This window comes from Onychomys torridus, chromosome 10, assembly GCF_903995425.1.
Source record: "Onychomys torridus chromosome 10, mOncTor1.1, whole genome shotgun sequence".
Lineage (NCBI taxonomy): Eukaryota > Metazoa > Chordata > Mammalia > Rodentia > Cricetidae > Onychomys > Onychomys torridus.
Genome location: NC_050452.1, coordinates 86157326 through 86179169, shown reverse-complemented (window position 1 = coordinate 86179169; position 21844 = coordinate 86157326). Strand labels below are relative to the sequence as shown.

The 21844-nt window shown below is 40.3% G+C and overlaps 1 protein-coding gene across 1 annotated transcript; it reads left to right on the top strand.

The window, feature by feature from the left end:
• Positions 1-1107: 1107 nt before the first annotated feature.
• Afm (afamin) lies at positions 1108-21025 on the top strand. Its single transcript, XM_036201133.1, has 14 exons — positions 1108-1195; positions 3779-3827; positions 4038-4170; positions 4964-5175; positions 6068-6200; positions 6791-6888; positions 7487-7616; positions 12729-12943; positions 14315-14447; positions 15486-15583; positions 16433-16565; positions 17889-18112; positions 19661-19793; positions 20978-21025. Exons 1-14 carry the CDS (start codon positions 1108-1110, stop codon positions 21023-21025), a joined length of 1827 nt encoding a protein of 608 aa, XP_036057026.1.
• The last annotated feature ends 819 nt before the right edge of the window (positions 21026-21844 follow it).

The window sequence follows — 21844 nt, the reverse complement described above, 5'->3', positions numbered from 1 at the left end:
CAATACACAGAAGGCCGTATATGTCAAGACTGCAGATAATCCTATGTACTGAAGAAGATTTCTATAAGCAGAATTGTGTTCTCAAAATAATCCCAGAACCCTAGTGATTGGTTCACATGGCATGAATATTTCAAGATTTCCAACCCTTACTAAGAACTTGTTTTCTAGAAGCTTTGGTTGTATGAACGCTTCTTTCTCTATACAGTTCCAGAATTAGATGTTTTCTGTGTTGTCCTTGTTCTGTTCCAAAAGATCTAGAGAACTTATTATTCTAATTGTCTTTGACTACAAGTGAAACTGACTGTGTTTTGTTCATGTTCGTGAGTTTGCACAGGTACACCTGTTTGTGTGCATGTGCGTGTGCATCTGCACATTCGTGTATTCCTGTGGAAGCCAGAGGACAACTTCTGGTTCTGTTTCTCAGTTGTTCACTATGTGTATGTGTGTGTGTGTGTGTGTGTGTGTGTGTGTGTGTGTGTGTGTGTGTATGTGTGTGACAGAGAGAGAGAGAGACAGAGACAGAGATAGACAGAGAGAGAGACAGAGAGAGACAGAGACAGAGAAAGAGAGACAGAGAGAGACAGAGAAAGAGAGACAGAGAGAGTCTCTCCGTGGCCTGAAAATGATCAAATGCTGTAGACTGGCTGGCTGGAGAGTCAGAGGGACCCGCTCAGGTATAGTCCTCAGTACTGGAGGATTAGAAGTGTGCACTGGCATGCCTGGCTTTTACACAGGTTTTGGAGACTAAACTCAGGCCGTCTTACCTGCCAGGTAAACACTTTATGAACCAGGCTGCCTTCCAGGACCCAGAAATGTAATGCTTTTAGAGTGCATTTCCTGTTTAATGTGTTAGCTAGTCTTTGTCCTAACCTGTGGATTTTTTTTTTTTTTTTGCAACATGAGAGAGATTTCCACCCTCCCAGTTAAACACAGCATAATTTTCCCTAGTTAATAATTAGCAAGTAATGTGTACCATGACCAAAATCCTCTGCATTTTAGAAACAGTTTAACTAGGTTACTTTTTAACAAATGTAAGGTCAAAGAATACTATAAAAAGTTGAATTGTCGTAGTTGCAATATCTCCTGAATGTGGCCTCTTTTTTAAACATGAAACACTTAAATTTTATAGGCTTTATTTCTTTCTTGTTTTCTTTGGCTGAATCCTTAGCCCTACCTACAAAGCTGCAGGATGTTGGTAAGGAATTCTCTTGTATATTACCAGGGAATGACTAAATTAGGGGCGCTACTTTTTTTAAAGCCCTTTAAAATTTTAATTACTCTTATGGTTTTATTTATTTTTTTCTGTCTTTTCTTTGTTTATGTATACTGGTCTGTAATTTCAAACAACATACAGATTTTCGTTCTCATTTCATATTACCCATTATACAGGGTGTTTGAACTCAGAAATGGCCAGCAATCTATGGAGAATAGAAAGTGTTATCTTGATATCTAATTTGGACTTCAAAATATTAGTAAATTAGTATATTTATTCTATCAGAAGAACAATAGATGCAGTATATACATACACACATATACAAAAATTTATACACAATCTTTAAAAAATATTGTTGGTTGTCCAACGTGCCTCCCAACTAGATGGTAAAAACCTTCAGGGAATATGAGTCCCTCCTTTGCCCTTCAGCTGTCTGTTACACACTCACAGCAATAGAGTGTGCAAGGAAGTGTCATACTAGAAGAAAGGGCAATTTTACATTTGTATGTCCAAATGGAGAAACTTTGAAATTTTCCTATCCAAGAAATGTGATCCTTCTGGCCAGAAAGTCACATCTTCTGTACATGAATGTAATTTGCTTTTTGTCAGCCCAGAAAACATGCATATAAGTGACATTATACAGACTGAGCAGGTTATAATTATGTATCAAAGAATATCTATATGCATATATAATATGTGTAACAACAATGAATGAATAAAGATCATAAATTAGAAAGAGAGCAAGGAGGGGTAACTGGGAGGATTGGGAGGGGGGATGATGTAATGATATTAGAATCTCAAAAAATAAATTTAAAAAATGAATGTAATTTGCACAAAGTATTCAGCATATCGCAGTGGTCCTGGCCTGGGTCATATCTTCTACCAGACATCCCATAAGGTACTTGCTAGTGAGGAAGGGCAGTCACAGGCTTGACGAGATGCCAATTCTTTTTTTTTTTTTTTTTTTTTTTGTTTTGTTTTGTTTTGTTTTTTGTTTTTTGAGACAAGGTTTCTCTGTGTAGCTTTGCGCCTTTCCAGAATCTTGCTTTGTAGCCCAGGCTGGCCTCAAACTCACAGAGATCTGCCTGCCTCTGCCTCCCGAGTGCTGGGATTAAAGTCATGTGCCACCACCGCCTGGCGAGATGCCACTTCTTAAGGTCTTCCTCTGCTTTCTCCACATAACAACCCATTTCAGATCCTGCTACTTCTGTCCATTTAGTGTGTTTTGTCGCTGTGCTTTCTTTCCTTTTTTTATTACTCCCAGCAAATTCAGCTCCCACTGTTTTTTTCCGATAGAACAATTGTACAGTCCCCTAATGATCCTCCAACTATATACCACCCAATTATTTTTCCTTCTTTCTACATGGCAAGCAGTTCCCATCACTTTCCATAGGTTGCCTCATTGCTCAGTGTTTCTTATTGTGTAAACGTGGTCATATTACTATCCTCTATGAAGACCTCAGTGACTTCCAACTGAAGCTCACATTTCTTGGTTTTACATGCAAGATCCTTATAATGCAAATTCTAAAAGAAATCTTGTTCTTCTTATGAAATGCATCGTGTTTCTCCAACTATGTCTCAAGATTTCTTGTCTTTTCGTTTTTGTTTACATATTTTCTCTACACTTAAGACTGGGCATCTTACACTCCTACTAATTTTTAAAATATTTCTTCAGTCTTAATCCATATGGCACTCCTCCTAAATCTTTTCTGGTCCCTTACTTAGGGATTACAAAGCATTCATGATGAATATTTAACTATATTCCATATTAGATTATAGTCATATGCACAAGCTATTTCCACTATGTGATGAGTACTCAGGAAACCAAGATTCAAAAAAGGTATCTTTCTTGATCATTGCTGATTGTTTCATAGTGCGCAGAACAATATTTTATATAAAAAATACTCCAAAAACATAGTCTATGTGGACAAATATAAATCTCCTATGATTGCTAGGCTGTGGTGGCACACCTTTAATCCCAGCACTCAAGAGGCAGAACCAGGTGGATCTCTGTGAGTTCGAGGCCAGCCTGGTTTCCAGAGTGAATTCCAGGACAGGCACCAAAACTACATGGAGAAATCCTGTCTCGAAAAACCAAACCAAACCAAACCAAACCAACAAAACCCTCCTATTATCTGAGAAAGAATCTGTGATTTTGGGTGAACCTAGAGATCACATGACTAGCACTGGAAACTGTACTGACTGCCACCAGGAATGTCATCATGACATTGTTGACCGGCTAATCTTCACGTGGCATGTGAGTGATAGACACGTGGGATGGAAATGGCAAACCATCATTTCCTGCATACACACTCAGTTGTGATTAGGTCTCCTATTTGGTGTGTGTGTGTGTGTGTGTGTGTGTGTGTGTGTGAGAGAGAGAGAGAGAGAGAGAGAGAGAGAGAGAGAGAGAGAGAGAGAATTTTACATTCCTTATTAACCATCTTAAAATATTTCCATCATAAACCTTTTATAGTTTCACACTTGAATAACATGTAAAGTTATTTATTGGGAAAGTGTTACACTATAAGGATGTGTAATCATCTAAATATTCTTGCTTTTCAGATCACTTCAATGCTACCCAGAAATTCATAAATGAGAATACTGCATACCTGTGAGTTGTTCTGGATTTCCTTTGATCATAGTGCTTTTGCTATATTGTCATCAAACACGCTCTAGGAAGGCGAATGCTCCCCAAAGATGAGGATAACTTAAGCAGCAGCTGTATGAAGAGTAAATGCATTAGCCCTTTCTGTGGGTTACTTTTAGGCGTAACTAGAAATTCTGCCAGAAATCACTGTGTCCCCTCCACGGACTGTTGCAGGACCATCATTGCAATTGCTCAACATGTTCAGGAAGCGTCACTGGATGAGGCGGAGACGCTGGCGGAAGTCATGGTGGGTTACAGGGACAGGTGCTCGGCAGATGAGACACTTCCAGAGTGTTCAAAAGTGGCTGTAAGTAAACTGCTCGTGATTCTTACCCAACAAGATCTAAGAATGGTGCTCTAGACACATGGAATGTCGTATTTAATGTTGCGTGCTTACAGCATCGAGCAGAAGTGACTGGAACAGCCCAAATGAAGAGAACAAGCAAAAGTAATATTACCAAATCGGACACTTAAAATACTCAGTAGAAATGACTGGGGAAGCCCTTCTGAGAACTCCTAGCTGGAGTTCCCAACTGGAGTTTTTCAAGACATCAAAGCTTTCTCTCCATGGATGAGCATCTGGATTCTCATTCCACCGCAGTCATTTTTCATATTATGGGATGAATGATAATAATCTCTATTAGAAAGTGCACAGTGTTATTAATATTGTTAGCTATTTCCTTTCTGTCACATGTCACAGAATTAGGTGGCCAGCCTGTCCCAGATAGGGAATTTTAGAGGACACTTGAAATAAACATGCTTGAGTCTGAGGCAAGGGAGAGCCTCTTCATTCCCAGAGTCCACTTTCAAGAAGCTTAAGGAGCATGTGACAATTTTCCAACATAGTGTCTTGACTATTCTGGAACTGAAATGTAGGCATTAAAGAAATGGGACCAGGATAAGAAGGCTTGCTGTAGGACTGAAGTTTCTCAAAGTGTGGGATGATCGCTGAGGGCCTTAGGTAAAAACATTCTGTAGAGAACTGTGGAAACTGTAACCTTTCCTCCAAAGATAGCACTGTCCTTTGTGTCCACTGAGCCTCCTCAGGAGGTAGCAGAGTTTTGCCATGCTGGAACATTGTCTTCCTCTCTGTTGTCCAGAATGAGGCCATCCAGGACATGATCTGTGCGATGGAGGGGCTGCCCCAGAAGCATAACTTTTCTCACTGCTGCGGTAAAACTGACTCTGCGAGGAGACTCTGTTTCTTCTACAACAAGAAAGCTAACGTAGGCTTTCTGCCCCCTTTCCCTACTCTGGATCCAGAAGAGAAATGCCAAGCTTATAAAAATAACAGTGAATCATTTTTAAACCTGTAAGTTTAATTTTGGTATCAAAAGGATTTGAAGTATTGTTCTTACTAGGCTAAAAATCTCTCTCTCTCTCTCTCTCTCTCTCTCTCTCTCTCTCTCTCTCTCTTTTGTTTTAGTTTTAAATTTGTATTTTCCAAGCAACTTCTGCTTTTCCCTATTTTTGCATGTCTGGATTCATTGATTAATAGACAGATTTGTAAAGTCAGTCAATGTTTATTGTGTTGGGATCTATGCTCAGTGAGGCTGTAGCGGTAGACCCTGCTTTGACTCTTACATTAGCACCCTGTATCTTCTAATGTGATAACCCACAGAGCTGAGGTGTATTATGTAGCATTAAATAGCTAGGAAACATGGGGATGGAAGTATTTTCCTCCCAAGGGCAGTTGCACATTTTACCTTGGGAAGACTTAAATTACTGAACACGGAGCCTCAAATTTCTTGGCAATAATAGTAGTGAAAGTTTTTTATTTTATTTTATTTTTTATTTTTTTTCTGGGAAGGTATTGTGCTACAAGTTTGAACTTAAGGAGGTTTGTTCCTTGAGTCTTGGATGTGGTGTGTTCAGAAGGATTATTTTCTTCAATATGGTAGGAAGACTGGCTTCTTATGTCACAGGAAGGGAGGGAAGGAGAATACATACAGCTCAGTGCTCAGGATGAGAACTGCCCACCTTTTCCTTAATTCGAAGTTAGCAGCTCCAGTGCTAAAGGCTGGAAATGGCTGGTTCTGGTGACTGGATCACACTGCTTTTCACTGAACTTCCCTACAATGGGGGTCCTTCCTTAACCTTCCCTTCATTTTCACAACTTGCTTTTCTTGTGTTCTTCTTCCCTTCCCTTCCTTTCCCTTGTCAATCATCCCTCCCTATCTTTTAAAAACCTTCATGTTTTATAGCTATATGTATGAGGTTGCCAGGAGGCACCCCTTTACCTTCTCCCCTGTTCTCCTAACTGTGGCTGCTCGGTTTGAGGAGGTGGCGACCACATGTTGTGAGCAGCAAGAGAAAGCCAGCTGCTTTCAGGACAAGGTGGGTACTACACTTGTTTCACCAAGGGCATGAAAATGCCCAGTGCCATAGCTCCAGCTCTTCATGTGTCTGCTATATTCAGTATTGTCTTATCACACTCACTGATGTTAAGTTCATAGGTCACACTGGTAGAAATGCACCATTTACCAGAAACCTATGAAAGAGATTCCCCAATGCCAGGCTCCCACCTTTGGTTTCCTTTTGCATTGGAAGAAAGCCTAAGTACAGGTATGTCCAGGGTAAATGCTGGCATGATGCCTTCTGTCCATGACAAACTTCCTTTCGGTTTAAACCACAAGATGAAATCATGCCAGTGGTGGCAGCCACGTTCAGGGGACATGCTGCAGCAAGCCTTCTCTTACCAAGTGCGAGGCTGTCATCAGGAATCCTGGCCCTGCATTTTTAATGTGCCAGTGAAATACACACTTTAAGATATACATTTCTCTCAACATGTAAACTTACTAAGAGAAAAATTCCATTTTTTTTTGTAGCTGGAGATTTTCTGGGGTAGTTGATTTACATGTAATTAAAAAACTAAGAACATAGTGAGATTTGGGCCTCATTTCAACAGAATTTTCTTTATCTTTCAGGCAGCTCCTATCACACAATATTTAAAAGCATCATCTTCTTATCAAGGAAATGTTTGTGGAGCCCTTACAAAATTTGGACCCAAAGTCTTAAACTCTATGTGAGTTTTATACAGTATCTCTTGTATTCTCTTGCTGGTGGCATACATTTTATTTTTTGGTTGTTGTTGTTTCTGTTAAACAGCTGATGACTTTTTATTTGTAGTCTTCCTGGTTTTTAAGAGTTTGGAGGTGTGTGAGTCTACATGGATAGCTCAATAAAAGACAAAAAACAAAACAAACAAACAAACAAAAACCCAAGGTCACTAAGGCAAGGTAGGAAAAGATATAGGGATGAGAGAATGGCAAGGGAAAGAGGGCTGTTCTGAGATACATTTTGGATAGTGTGTGTGATGCTTTTTCTATAATTGCAATCAGCTCACATGGTATGTTTTGCTGTAGTAATTTAGGACACAGAGACTCTCTCAGGTCATGTTTAGTTGGAATCTAGAATTGGGGATGAGGGTGGCAAAATGTCCAGCCTTCAGTTTTCCAAGTGATCACAGAACAACACCATCAGCTATTTGATGAGAACATCTGTGCACAAATTGTGTTATCAACTGTCCTTGATACTTATGCCATTTGTGTTATATAAGAAAAAACCTTCTTCATCTATTGGTTGTTCAAATGATCTTAGTGGGCTATCAATGATCTTTCCAGAAACATTGCTGTATTCAGTAAAAAATTCCCCAGGATTGGATTTAGGGACCTCACTTCCCTCTTAGAAGATGTTTCTACCATGTATGAGGAATGCTGTGAAGGGGATGTTGTGCAGTGTATCCGAAGTCAGGTAAGTTTTTTGTTTGTTTGTTTGTTTTTTAAAGAAAGCAAAAAACTGATTTGTAATAGTTATTTTTTAACTTTATATTCTAATTATCACATAAAATTACTCATAGTTACGATGCTCGGTGCAATATTGTGTTACAACTCTGTGTACAATGTATACTGATCCACTTAGGTATTATCAGACTGTCTTTTCTTTATGTTTCAAGGCTCCTCCTCTCCACTAGTTCCTTATAAAATGTGTAATAGGTAATGGTGAGCAGGAACCTTACCAGGTTAGAACTGTTGTTTATCACTCCCTATCTCTTCCTGCCCATTAGTAATTATTTTCTTTATATCACAAGCCCTCAGTAAACCTCAGAAAATGACATTATTATTGATTTTAGAAGGTTGCTTTATTTGATTTCCTAAGGTCTTTTCAAATAATTTCAAATGATCTTCTTCCCTTCCCCCATTTTCTCCCTCCCTCCCTTTCTCTTTCTTTCTAATTGACAAACAATTGTATATATTTTGTATATATTTATTTATTTATTTTTTGTGGTAAGATTACTTCCACTTTACTTCCCTAGTAAATTTAAAGTTTTATGACATACTGTTATTATCTATAGTCACCATGGTCTACAATAGAATTCCTGAATTCTCCTATAGATCTGAAATTTTGTCTTTGAATGACACCCCCTCCCCAATTCTTGCATCTACCCCAGCATCTGGTAACCCTTAAAGTGCCTTTTTTAAGCCTTTTTTACTGTTGCAGAGTTGAAATTGTTCATGCACTTTAAAGGCAACACAATTGCATTAAAAATACACAGATTTAAAAGTGTGGGTTCTGGGGCTTAAACACGTGTCCTCATGCTTGCAAGGAGTGATCACTTGATCACTGATCCATCTCTCCAGCCCTCTTGCTGAAGGGTAGCTTTCACAATGGATGGCTTCACAGGGGAGGTGGGGAAGGACTCAGTGTTCTTTAGAGGGCTGGCCCATGGGAGTTTGACCATGCTCCAGTGGGTATATAGGCAACACAAATTGAACTTGGGCTATTTTTTTCTTTTACCCCCCTTTTTTAGGGGGTGTGCATCAGAGTGGGAGGGTATAATAGGTGTACATTGTATGAAATTCCCAAATAATCCATAAAAATATTAAGTTGGAAAAAATTAAAAAACAAACAAACAAAAAAACCCCACAGATTTCTTCTTAGTTAAAATTAAGCTTTGTTGTGATGGCTTTAAATTTGTTATTTTACTTACCGTAAGGACAGTATATTACTCAAATAACTTCAAATATAGGAGATTGGGAAATATCTACTTTAAATTAAGCAGAGAACAGAAGATGTCCTCCTAAATTATTTTATTCTCAAATGTAACCCAGTTAAAAGGACGCCACTCATAATTGATTTTTGTAGTATTTGGTTGTTTATGGAAATGTGGGTTTAATAATGTTAAATCTAATATACTAAATTAGTATAATAATTTAAATTTTTTATGGCTTGTACCTGAAATTAAGGGATCATATTGTTTTTAAAATTTCCTCCTCTTTAATGTCTTTATGGAGAGATGGAAGAAATTCAGTTGTCATTAACTGAAAATAGAAACGAATTCTCAGGAAATTAAAACACGCTTTGCCTAGCACACTGGCTTCCGCTGAGATAGGCATGCTGGGAATACAGTTCCGATTCCTACTCCATTGTCACCTTAGCCCTGGAATTCACCTTGTCCTGTACCCTCAGTGTCCTCCAGAAGACTCCAGTAGCGGGAATAGGTTGAGTCGAGTCAGGGAGACCTGAAGTACCCAGAGAGTGTGGGATGGGGTGGGATGAAGGTACGGAGGGTCTGGAGGGAGCACTGAGAGCCACGTCAGCTTTTAAAATTAGTCCTGTGTGAATAAGATAACCTTCCTCTTTCCCTCATCCCCAGGCTTCAGGCAGAGGTAAGGGCAGTGAAGAAAGGAGAGGACAGGGCTTTCTCTCTTATACACTGTGTACATTCGATTATTTGAACAGCCTCAAATTTATAGTAGCCATATGGAAATGATTACACAGATAAGAAAGCTTCTTCTAGCTGGGGAGTCTTCGTTGGTAGATTCTGTAAAGGTTAATTTCCTAATCAATCTTTGGGTTTTTTTTATTGGCTTTTTTTTCATGTAATATAATTTAGTCACACTCTTTCCCCTACCTCAACTAGATCATCCCCATCTTCTTACCCATCCAACTTTATGTCTTTTATCTCTCTCAGAAAAACAAACATATCCAAAACCAAAATGAACAAGACAAACCAAGTCAAAAGGCATTACCAAAACAAAACAAAACAAAAAGCGCATGCGCGCGCGCGCACGCGCACACACACACACACACACACACACACACACACACACACACACAAAGGGTGTTTATTTTGTGTTGACTAGCAACTACTCCTGAGCACGGGGCCTGCTCTGACATGTGGTTGATATACCCAGTGTCACTCCACTGCAGAAAACTGATTTTCCCTCTCCCAGAAGGTGTTGATGGCAAAAAGCTTCTTGGTTAGGGTAGGGCTTTGTGCCTACTTTCCCCTGTTGTGTCTGGAAGACACTGTTTCCTTGGAGTCACTTACCACCTCTGGATCTTATGGTCAATCCACTTCCTCTTCCACATAGATCCACAAACCTTGAATGGAGGGGTTTGATAAAGGCATCCCATTCAGGACCCAGTGTTCCAAAGTCTCTCATTCTCTGCACGTTGGCCTCAGTCTCTGTGTCATTTACCATCTACTGCAAGAAGAAAATTCTCTGATGAGGGTTGAGTGTGATGTACTGATCTATGGGTATAACAATATATCATCAGGAGTCACTTGATTGATATGTTCATTTTTAGCAAAAAAAAGTTGTAGGTTTTCCTCTAGGCTTATGACCTGTCTAGTCTCAGGTTCTCGGTAATTTCAGTAGTATCACATATGGGTTCCATCTTGTGGAGAGGACCTTAAATCCCATCAAAAAGTGATAGGTTACTCCCATAACATGTGTGATACTGTTGTCCCAGTATATTTTATAGGCAGGTTACTTCAGTAGTTACAGGCTTTGTACCTGTGTGATATTGATAAGTACTTTTCTCTTCTGGCAGAGTGTACAGCACCTTCCAGCACCATACATACTAGTCAGGAGGGGTGAAGCTTCTAGATGGACACTAGCTAAATTTCTTCATGTACAATGACATAAGTAAATGATGTCTTCAGCAATAGGGCCTTACCAACAGGCTGTGGAAGGTAACCCACAGAACTGACAATAGCCTATGTTTGGGGGAGGTCTTTGGGACACCTTTGGCCAACAATTCAACAAGATGTAGCCCATTCATGTTACTGGGGTTTTACTTGTTAGCCTAGACCTTGTTAGTCTAGTTGGGGCATTGTCTCCCTTGTATGTGGTAACCCCATTTAAATTCCTTTTATACTCATATATATTTCAGGAAGCTTCTGCAGGAGTAGGTTTCACATGGCTTTTCAAAAGGCCTTTAGTTTGAGTTGTGCTAGTTATTTAGCAGCGCTCTTACCCTGTGAGAAAACATCCCGAACACGACAAGACCACAGAAGAGTTTTTATTAAAGAGGATAGAAATGTGACAGGCCTGTGTGAAGCACACACGTGAGTGAGGAGACAAGAGAGAGAGGAGAGAGAGAGACCTGTGCAAAATGGCGCCGGCTTTTTAAAGAGTGGGCCGCACATGCGTACAGGACCGCATGTGGCTATTCCACACATGCACGTAGATTACATGTAAAGCCACGGAGTCCTACCCACAAGAGATGTTCTGACCTGGAAATGGCTATTTTGAACCGGAAATAATTAGGCGGTCCGCCGGGCAAGCCCAACCGTGTGGACATGTTGTGATTTCCTATCAAGTTGTCCCTCCCCACATTCCTTCCTTTCTCCTTTCTGCCTTCTTTCTCTTTCTGCCCTTTCACCTTCACCCTCCTCATTTAACCCTCTTATTCTAGTTCTCTTTTGTCCCTTTGTAACTCTGGTCTCTTTACCCTTCTTGGAAGAGCCCCTCCTTCCTTAAACAAAAAGGTTTAGTGTGTGTGTGTGTGTGTGCACGTGTGCAAGCACACCACCTTTTTGCAAGTGCTTACAGAAGCCAGGGGGCTGTGGATCCTCTGGAGCTGGAGTTACAGGCAGCCATGAGCCACCACGTGGGTGTTAGGAACAGAACCTGGGGCCTCTGCAAGATCAGTCAGTGTTCTTAACTATCCCTCTCATCCCCTAACCAATATTTCATTCACTTGTCAAATATTTGTGGGCTTTGCTACATCCTCAGAAAGACAGGTTTAGTCTACAAGAGAACTAGATCAGCTGAGATGTGTGGCTATGCCTTCAGTGGCCACCTGGGGAAGCAGAGTCAACTCTTGTGGGGTACAACAACATTAGAAGATAAGGTAACAGTGAGATTAGTGAGATGGCTCAGTGGGAAAAGATACTTTCTTTCAAGGCCGAGGACCTGAGTTTGGTCCCCAGGACCCTTATGGTGGAAAGAACAAACTTCCACAAGTTGTCCTCTGACCTCTACATATGTGCCATGGCAGGCATGTGTGCCCACTTCCCTGAAACGAAGTAGATGGGTACAGTAATTTTAAAAAAGTAAAGATTTCAATGTATCAGAGAAGTGGGGAGAAAGTCCTTAAAACCCTAATGTTTAACAATGAATGTAAGTTTAGGATAGAGCTCCCCCACCTGCTTTTAAGATCTAAAATCCTAAGGGTAGAAAACAGTTGCACTAATGTGATAATTCATGAATATTAAGTAAGTGTCAATTTAAGTGAATATTATTTATCTAGTCAATTGATGGATGGGTGTTAATGTTACATTCATGACTGGCTCTGTCGATGGGGTGGATGCTAATTGTTATGTTCAGCCATTCTTTTTTGTTTTGTTTTTTTGAGACAGGGTTTCTCTGTGTAGTTTTGAGCCTTTCCTGGAACTCACTCTGTAGCCCAGGCTGGCCTCGAACTCACAGAGATCCGCCTGGCTCTGCCTCCCAAGTGCTGGGATTAAAGGCATGTGCCATCACCACCAGCTGTTCAGCCATTCTTTTATGAAGGAAAAGCCAACTTGAAGAAAATCCGAGTCAAAACTTACCTTGTCCTTATTCAATGCAGAGCCAGGTTATAAACCATATTTGCTCAAAACAAGACTTCATCTCAAGCAAAATCAAAGAGTGCTGTGAAAAGGAAACCCCAGAGCGTGAAGACTGTATAATTAACACAAATAAAGAAGACAAACCGGAAGACTTATCTCCCAGCGAACCCAAGTTTACTGACAGCGGAAACATGTGTCAGGAACGAGATTCTAACCAGGACGACTTCTTTGCCGAGTACTATAAGTATTGAAAGTTTAGAAGGCAAACAAAAATGAAGGATAAGGCACTATTGAATTCACTGGCATCCTAAAGTTTATAAAAATCATGGCTTGCACATTAGTTATTCCACAGACTTTTAAGTTAAGCAATGACAGTATTACAGTGATGGCGAACATTTACTGAATGCTTTCTATGTACCAGGCAGTAGGCTAAATCTCTTATTCAGATTCTCCATCTTATTTTAAAACCAAATGTATAATAAGTGCCATTTCCCCTGATATTTTCCATGAGCACACTGAGAGAAATAAAGGAATTAAGTGGCGTGTTCAAGATTCACAGGTAAAAATGACAGAGTAAGGAATTGACCCCGGGAGTTCCAGTCTTAGGAGGTCTCATGCTTGACTGTCCAGCAATGTCACCCCGCAGTTCCTAAGAGGAAGATTAATGGACTGCAGGCCCCAGGACTAAATCTGAATCTTATTTGTCACTGGGACAAGTTAAACTACCTGCTTTATTTTCTGTTATTATTGATTTTTAAAGTCAGTGCCGAGTGGTGGTTTTCATTCTGGAATTTTCATGTTTATATGGCAACTGTACTTCGTTCTTATTCATTTCACTCACCCACTGTCTTCTCCTATCCCTTCTCCACTCCATTTTCTGGCCACCTTCTTCCCCCACAATCCTTCGCCATATGCCTTTAAGTCATGTGACTCTCTTTGCCTTCTGCTGAACTCTTCTAGTTTTAACATGCACTCACATGCACATGTGCATGCACACACACGTGTACACACACACGCACGCACACACACACACACACACACACACACACACACACACTTACAAATTTAAATCTAGATTCCGTGTCAGGCTTATTTCTCTTAATATAATGATCCCCAGTTCCATCTATTTTCCTGCAAATGTCATGATTTTATTTTTTCCTTTTGGATGAAGAAATGTCATTGTGTGTGTATCACATTTTCTTTACTCATCTGCTTGTGGTTCCATTTCTTAGCTATTGTGAGTAGCAGAGCAACTAAACACAGAATTGCATGCCTCTCTGCAGTATGTTGCCTTGGAGTCCTTCAGACATGGCATAGTTTTGATAGACAGTATCATGTGTTAAATTTTTCTAAGAGTTGTTTTTAAATAATTCCAACAACTCTATCCTCTTAGATGAGGAAAGAATGTTAGTTTGAAATATAATACAGAAAAAAATGTGTAAAGAATTTTATGGACAGACTGCATTCCAGATTTGGCCTTGGCAACAGACACAATGTTAGATCTTACTTGATTCATTAAAAGCAGAGTTGGATCTTTTATTTTTTCTATAACATAATAGATATAATTATATTCTTTCTAACATAATAAATGTTTTGCACACCTCAGGTTTACTCATGAATACTCCAGGAGACATAATGAACTTTCTACACCAGAGCTTCTGAGAATTTCTAAAGTGTATAAGGACCTCCTGGAAGATTGTTGCAGTAGAGAAAGCCCCCCAGGTTGTTATCGCCATGCGGTAGGTCCTGCTGACTGAGATTCAGAAAACCAAAACAACCATTAATCTTTATTAAAGCTGTCTGATTATAATATAATTATATATTATATGTGCTATACCATTATAATTATAATATTATGTTAAATATTTTCGTTCATATTTCTTTCCCTATATTTGCATATATCTTAAAAAATAAGATCGAAAAGGTACATTTCTTAGAAAATGTTTGGACTTTACATTATTTAGTATAACAGGAATCTTTTCATTTTGTATTGAATGGTGCTATATTTGTTTCCTATTGTGGCCACACAGCTGGTGACTGAAAAGAACAGATATGTTTTCTCCCCAAAGTGTCCGTGTTAGAAATAAGCAGTACAGGGCTCAACTCAAAGTGGTCAAATGGCTGGGCTCCCGCCACAGGCTCCGGGAGCATGTGACTCCCAGCTTCTAACATAGACAACTGTCTCTTTATAAGCTTGATGATCTATCATAATGATGTGAAGTAACTCACCTGCTCTCCTACAGTGTGTGAAAACTGAGCACGTTAGCTATGTGTTTACAGCTTTGTAAGCGATGCATAGATGAGAATCTCATTCTACACATTTTCTTTAATATTTGTAGTGTTTTTCTCAGGATAGATCATCAGTTAAAGGAGTAATGGGGTCAAAATATCCAGACTTTTAAAAACATGTGACACAAATTGCTATTAACTTCTAGAAAATTTTTTTGCCAGAGTAGTGTTGGGACATGTTTAGTAATGATGCAGGGAATGACTTCTCTGACTGCTTCTAGATAAGGATCAATGTACAGATACTGCCAAGGTAAAATTTAAATTTTAAAGCTCTAAAAAGGATGAGGTAGTTGAACTGTCTATCTATAATTGAGTAATTCAAATTCTTGCACATACATATAAAGCTATATTTTGGTGAAAAACATGTAGTAATTAGAGTTTGGATATAATCTGAAAACAAAACAAAAAAAGATAGTCAACAAGCTGACATGCGGCTTCATTCAGTTTTAGATAAAATGTTTATAATCATGATTGCTTTTAATTTTCAGGAGGATAAATTCAATGAGACAACTGAGAAAAGCTTTGCAATGGTTCAACAAGAATGTAAACACTTCCAGGAGTTGGAGAAGGATGACCTGCAACTCCAGTAGGTTGTCTGCATAACTGGACTAACACTGTGACCAGGGTCAAATGATCTTTCCAATAGAGAATATTAGGTTAGTCTTTCAGTTATGCCAATTCATCAACTCTGAGAAGGAACAAGAGCTTAAAAGGCAAGAATTCACACTGAGCCTTTACATGAATCCTTGACCTGAAATGAGGCCACAGCTGAGATTCTAGACAAGAGCGCTCCTGAAACGCTTTCGTGTCTGTGAACTCGGGTTTCTCACCTCCAAATCAGGGTTCTTGTATTCTGTTTTGTGGGAGAGGAGAATGGAGAAAGCTTCAGGTAGTTCCTGTTTCCTGGGGAACTGAAGGGGAACTGAACTTAGCTCAGGAGTTAAGCCAGTGATTATCACAGAATTATCAGTGGATTTTCTCAACGTTGTAGTGTTTATCCTTTTGGTGCTTTTATGAGAATTCAAGAATAATATGCAGTTAATTTAGGTTTAAAAATAATGATCATACTGGTGCTGGGTTTATTAAAGCTCAACATCTTCAATCCAAACGTGACTTCAGTATTCTTGCAATGTTGCTGTCAGCTGCAACATCAATCTCAGTCCATTTAATGATATTAGCTTTCTTTATCTTATTCCTAACATGTCTGCCAAATGCTCCTTTTACACTATTTACTGTCAACACAAACTATTTCAAGAACTTTATTTACTGGCCAAGGACGTTTCTGCCCAGGATGTTCTATCATGGCATGGGGTCACACTGTTTTGTGCTGGCTGTTCCTATCTCTCATGGGTTGGTTGATCTAGAGTGAGCAATTATTCAAAGGAAAATGGGTATTTGCCATCATCTAGAGCCAAACAGGTGTGTTTTCTTTCAGTTACCTTGTCAAGTTCACCAAGGCAGCCCCCCAGCTCTCCACTGAAGAACTGATCTCCCTTAGCAAGGAAATGGTGGCAGTTTTGGCATCCTGCTGCACCCTAAGTGAAGAATTTGCTTGCGTTGATGACTTGGTGAGTATGGCGCATGTACCTGACTATTCTTTTTTTTTTTTTAATTTGCAATTCTTAATGTATAATTACATCATCACCCCTACTCCCTTTCAAATTCATGACCTCTTTTTCTTTAATTACTATTGTTTTACACACACACACACACACACACACACACACACACACACACACACACACACGGATATATCCATGGATAAATGTATAAAACCTGATGAGGCCATTTGGTGTTACTTGTATGTAACACTTTTAGGTCTGATCATTTGTTATTGGGTAACTAATTAGGGGGCTCATCCCTGGGGAAGACTAATTCTTCCTCTCTCAGTGGTTGTCAATTGCCTGTAGCTCTAGAGGTGGGACCCAATGAGATCTCCCTCCTCCCCATTAGCATGTCTATTGTTGTCTGTTATCTGTTGTTTCTGTTTTTGAGAGGGTCTTCTTGTAGTCTTAGCTGGCCTAGAATTCACTATGTAGACTAGGCTGCTCCCAAGTTGTGGTGACCCTCCTGCCTCTGACTCTTCAGTGCTGGGATTGCAGACCTGGTAGTTGGCTTTTTGTGCTCACGTCTTCCATTGTTGATTTACATGAATTCTCTACTCTTCTCTGTTGTCTTCAACATTGTCCAGGCAAGAAATATTATTTTCTTTTTTGGCTTACCATGTGCATCCCTGAAAATCAGGAGAAAATGAATGTCCTAAGTCATTTTCAAGGATTCTTCAAATTATCTTTCTTTGTTTTAAATTATGTCAGAGGTGATTGGCTAGGGCAAATGATTTAGAAAGCACAATATTGTTCCAGAATGGCATAGAAAAACTAATTCACTTATTCTGTAGTTATTATACATGCTAGGCAGGCTGCCCTTGCACTACATCCCAGACCAGAAACTCTACCATTTTAAATAGTGTTACAGTTTTTGTACATTGCCCCCAAAGGGAGAGTTCAGATAGAAAGTTTACTTTCTGCCTAGTCTTTTAGGAATGGGGTGGAAGGTACCCAGGAGCAGAATACACTCAGAAACCATGTTTGGCTGTTACTTTGAAGTGGTTGCTAACAAGTCTCTGTACACAATAGAAACTTTGTGTAAATAACATGAAAAAATTAATCTGTAAGTATTTAATTGCTATAGGTTAAACCTTTATAATATTGCCACTTAGCCTCAACCATTCTTGCTACACAGTACAACAGTCAGTTTCACAGGCACCCATGTTTTCCTAAGCAAGGTTGCTGGTGATTTCAGAACTAGCTATTCACCTAATCATATGGATTTTTTTAAAGTGTCCTTGGAGTTTTAAAATAATATCCACATTCCACTTGTCATTGGTACAGGCAGATTTAGTTCTTGGAGAATTGTGTGGAGTAAATGAAAATCGAACTATCAATCCTGCTGTGGACCACTGCTGCAAGACAGACTTTGCCTTCAGGAGGCACTGCTTTGAGCATCTGGATGCTGACACAAGCTATGCCCTCCCATCAGTCTCTGCACTTATATCTGCTTTGCGTGCAGACTGGTGTCTGGCTCACGACGAGGACCTTCAGAATAAGAAACACAGGTATGAACTCTCCCAGGTCTTCCTTCAGCCCCCAGGGCACATGTGACTCAGGAGAGTTAGTGTGATGTCTAGGTGCTTTGGCTGACAAAATTTGTGTTGTTCAACAAGTTGTTTTTGCTCTTCTAGCCATGAAATAACAGTGTGTTTATTACTGTTGTTTATAAACAAAAGATCTAGCTTTCCTTTTACCTTATTGGAAATTTGGAGAGTCGATCCACCAGGCTGGAATTTGGAAAGAAGGGTCAGGCAGTTAAACAGAGGGCTACTGGACAGGTGCAAATAAAGTGAATTATTTTTTTTTCCTTTTGGAAGAGGATGATATGGATATTTAAAAATGTTATTATATTTATTTAGTAATTTGTATGTTTGTGTATGTGTGTGTGTGTGTGTGTGTGTGTGTGTGTGTGTGTGCACGTGTGAACATGCCACAGTGTGTACCATGCACATGAGTTGAGAGGTCAGAGGACAGCTTGTGGCGTTTGGTTTTCTTCTTCCTCATGTGTGTTCTGGGGTGGAACTCCGCTCATCAGGCACAGTGGGGGCACCTTTACTCCACTGAGCCACTGAGCAATCTCCAATGGTATGGATTTTTGTCTTGAGAATCTCAGTGTTTTAAAAGGAGAGAGGCAAAGGGGCAGGAATTTTACTTTTATTCTCAGGTAATGTTTAAATGCCAAGAATAAAGGCCCATGATTCTGGATTTACACTTGTCTGTACCAAGTATAAGAGAAACAGCATTAGCTGAGGAAAGGGAATTGATTTTAGACACAAATCTTTTAGAAGATCTACTATGTTCAATAAACTCTATTTTTTTTTTTTTTTTTTTTTTTGGTCTGTGACTATATAGTCCTCCAGAGTCCATTCTGTGAATTAGAAAGAAACATTCATAAGACCCTTGCAAAGGGGACCAAACTAGGCCCTCTGAATGTGGGTGACAGTTGTATGGTTTGATCTGTTTGTGGAGCCCCTGGCAGTAGGACCAGGACTTATCCCAGGAGCAGAACTGGCTTTTTGGAGCACATTCCCTATGGTGGGATGCCTTGCTTAGCCATAACACAGAGAAGAGGGGCTTGGGCCTGCCTAAACTTAATGTGCTAGACTTTGTTGACTCCCCATGGGAGGCATTACCCTCTCTGAGAAGTGTACAGGGGGTGGAGAAGTGGGGGGAGGGGAGAGGAGAGGGAGGTGGAACTGTGGGTGGTATGTAAAATTTGTAAAATATTTCAAAAAACAGACCCTTGCATGTTGGGTGGTGGTGGCACACGCCTTTAATCCCAGCACTTGGGAGGCAGAGCCAGGCTGATCTCTGTGAGTTCAAGGCCAGCCTGGGCTACTAAGTGAGTTCCAGGAACGGCACAAAGCTACACAGAGAAACCCTGTCTCAAACAACAACAACAACAAAAAAGACCCTTGCAGAAATTTAAACATTTTACAGTCACAAATTTGAAGCTTAGGATGGACTGTTATGTTTCTATAACAAACACTTTGAAGAAGCAGAGCTACAGAGAGGAGTCACTCACGGATTCTGTTGGGTGTCTGTGAGCACAGGTTTATGGTCAGCTTGGTGAAGTGGATGCCGGAGATCATGGAGGAGGAGCGTCTGTGTTTGTTCACAAAGTTCACTGCGGCTGAGGAGAAGTGCAGCGAAGTACAGGAGCCAGAAGCCTGTTTCCGTCCAGAGGTAATTATTCATTTGTTGTTTTTCCACTGAAATTCTACTGGTGTTTCAGGAAGGATGAACAAAATAGAATTTCCTATGGGGTCTTCTTCTTCTCTGTCAAGTCCAAGAGTCCTGTGTTGGAGAGCACAACCATCACCAAACTAGAGTTGAGATGTCCACAACAGAGGCTCCAGTGTAAGGAAACTGCCAGGCAAGCTTGGTTCCAAACTTTGCTGTTTTTTTCTGTGTAATTTAAACAAAATGACACCCATCACCTGTCGATAAGGATGGTAATAACTCTGCTAGAATTACACCATTGCTCTTAACTCCTTGACTCTAACTCTCTAGTCGTCTTAGTACAGTGGGGTCAAGGTGACTTGCCAAGGAAATCAATGTCAGCTGGGAAGGGAGGAGGGCAGGAAGGGCACTAGGAAAGGAAGGCTTTTAAGATGACTGATCTTTCTGGATCTTCCCCAGGTTACTCAGTTGACAGTGTGTGTGTGTGGGGGGGGAGTTGAGGGTAAGGGAGCTGGGGAGAGCAGGGAGCTGGTCCTGCTCCTCTTGCTCCTGTGGCTGTGGCCCTGCTGTGGTGTGGCCCTGGTACCTGTGAGTGTCAGCCCCAGTAGATGGCTCCATGGAGGGTGTGATGAAGTCTCCAACTTCCTTTCTCATTATTTCTTTTACAGCAGCTTGTGGTGTACTTCATAGCTCCTTCACAGTTTGTGCACACTCAAGTACACTTGCAGGCACATAGAGTAAACACATATTTCATTCTGCCCAAGAGTCCTCTATTTTGCTGAGTGACAGTCTTTGGAAATACAGTGATAAAATTATTAGTTTGCTAAAATGTATTTACTTTAATTAGAGGACATTAACCTCCATCTAGTGTTTGCCCAAGTATGTTCTTAAGGGCTGTATAAAAAGAGAGATGAATTTATTTGTAGGACATAAAAAGACTTCAGTGTCTTTTCTCAAGGTTGCTTGAAGAATGTTCTCTCTCTCTCTCTCTCTCTCTCTCTCTCTCTCTCTCTCTCCCTCTCTCTTTCTCTCTCCTCCTCCTCTCCCTTCCTCTTTCTCCTCCTCCCTCTGTGTGTATGTGCCTGTGAGCTATATCTCCATTCAAAATTCAGATGAATGTGCTTCCCTAAATTTAAACCTATCTCAAAATTTTCTACCTTTGATTTTATTTATTTTTTCTCTCCCAGGGTTCAAAAAGTGGCAATGAAAGTCAAGCTGCTAATAAAAAAAGATAAAACACCAGAGGTAAAGATTTCTATCTCAGTGAATGCCCAAACTTGATGTGATGCTTGACTTCCATGGCTTATTGCTTCTTGTGTGTCAAATGTCTGTTTCTGATTTGGCCCTTATACCTAGGAGCTCATGGTTGCCAATTCAGGTCCTCCTGTGTTTCTCTGGATGCGAATCATTATATCCAGGGCAGGAAAGCTGCCTCATGTGAGGACTATTCAGTTTATGAATAGCCCAAAGGCAACCATGTCTCTGCTTTTCTGTACTCTTTTTTTCCTTTTTTTTATTATTATTATATTTGTGTTTTATTTTATACATCAACCATGGGTTCCCCTGTCCTTCCCACTCCCACCCACCCTCACCTTCCCCCCAGCCCCTCCCCTCCATTCCCATCTCCTCCAGGACCAAGACTCCCCTGGGGATTCATTTAAACCTGGTGGATTCAGTACAGGCAGGTCCAGTCCTTCCAGGCTGAGCAAAGTGTCCCTGTGTAAGCCCAATGTTCCAAACAGCCAGCTCATGCACTAAGGACAGGTCCTGGTCCCACAGCCTGGATGCCTCCCAAACAGTTCAAGCTATTCAATGGTCTCACTTATCCAGAGGGCCTGATCCAGCTGGGTGCTCCACAGCCGTTGGTTCATAATTCATGTGCTTCCATTCGTTTGGCTGTTTGTCCCTGTGCTTTTTCCAGTCTTGGACTGAACAATACACACTATTACAGTCCCTCCTCTTTCTCGACAATTGGATACCTGGAGTTCCACTTGGGGCCTGGCTGGGGATCTCTGCATCCACTTCTATCAGTTATTGGATGAGAGTTCCAATAC

Bases quoted from the DNA above. Each gene is read 5' to 3' on its own strand.
- Afm (XM_036201133.1), top strand. From the start codon at position 1,108: ATGAAACACTTAAATTTTATAGGCTTTATTTCTTTCTTGTTTTCTTTG. The intron at 14,448-15,485 runs GTAGGTCCTGCT...TTTAATTTTCAG, and splicing joins CAGGTTGTTATCGCCATGCG to GAGGATAAATTCAATGAGAC. The intron at 18,113-19,660 runs GTATGAACTCTC...CTGTGAGCACAG, and splicing joins CTTCAGAATAAGAAACACAG to GTTTATGGTCAGCTTGGTGA.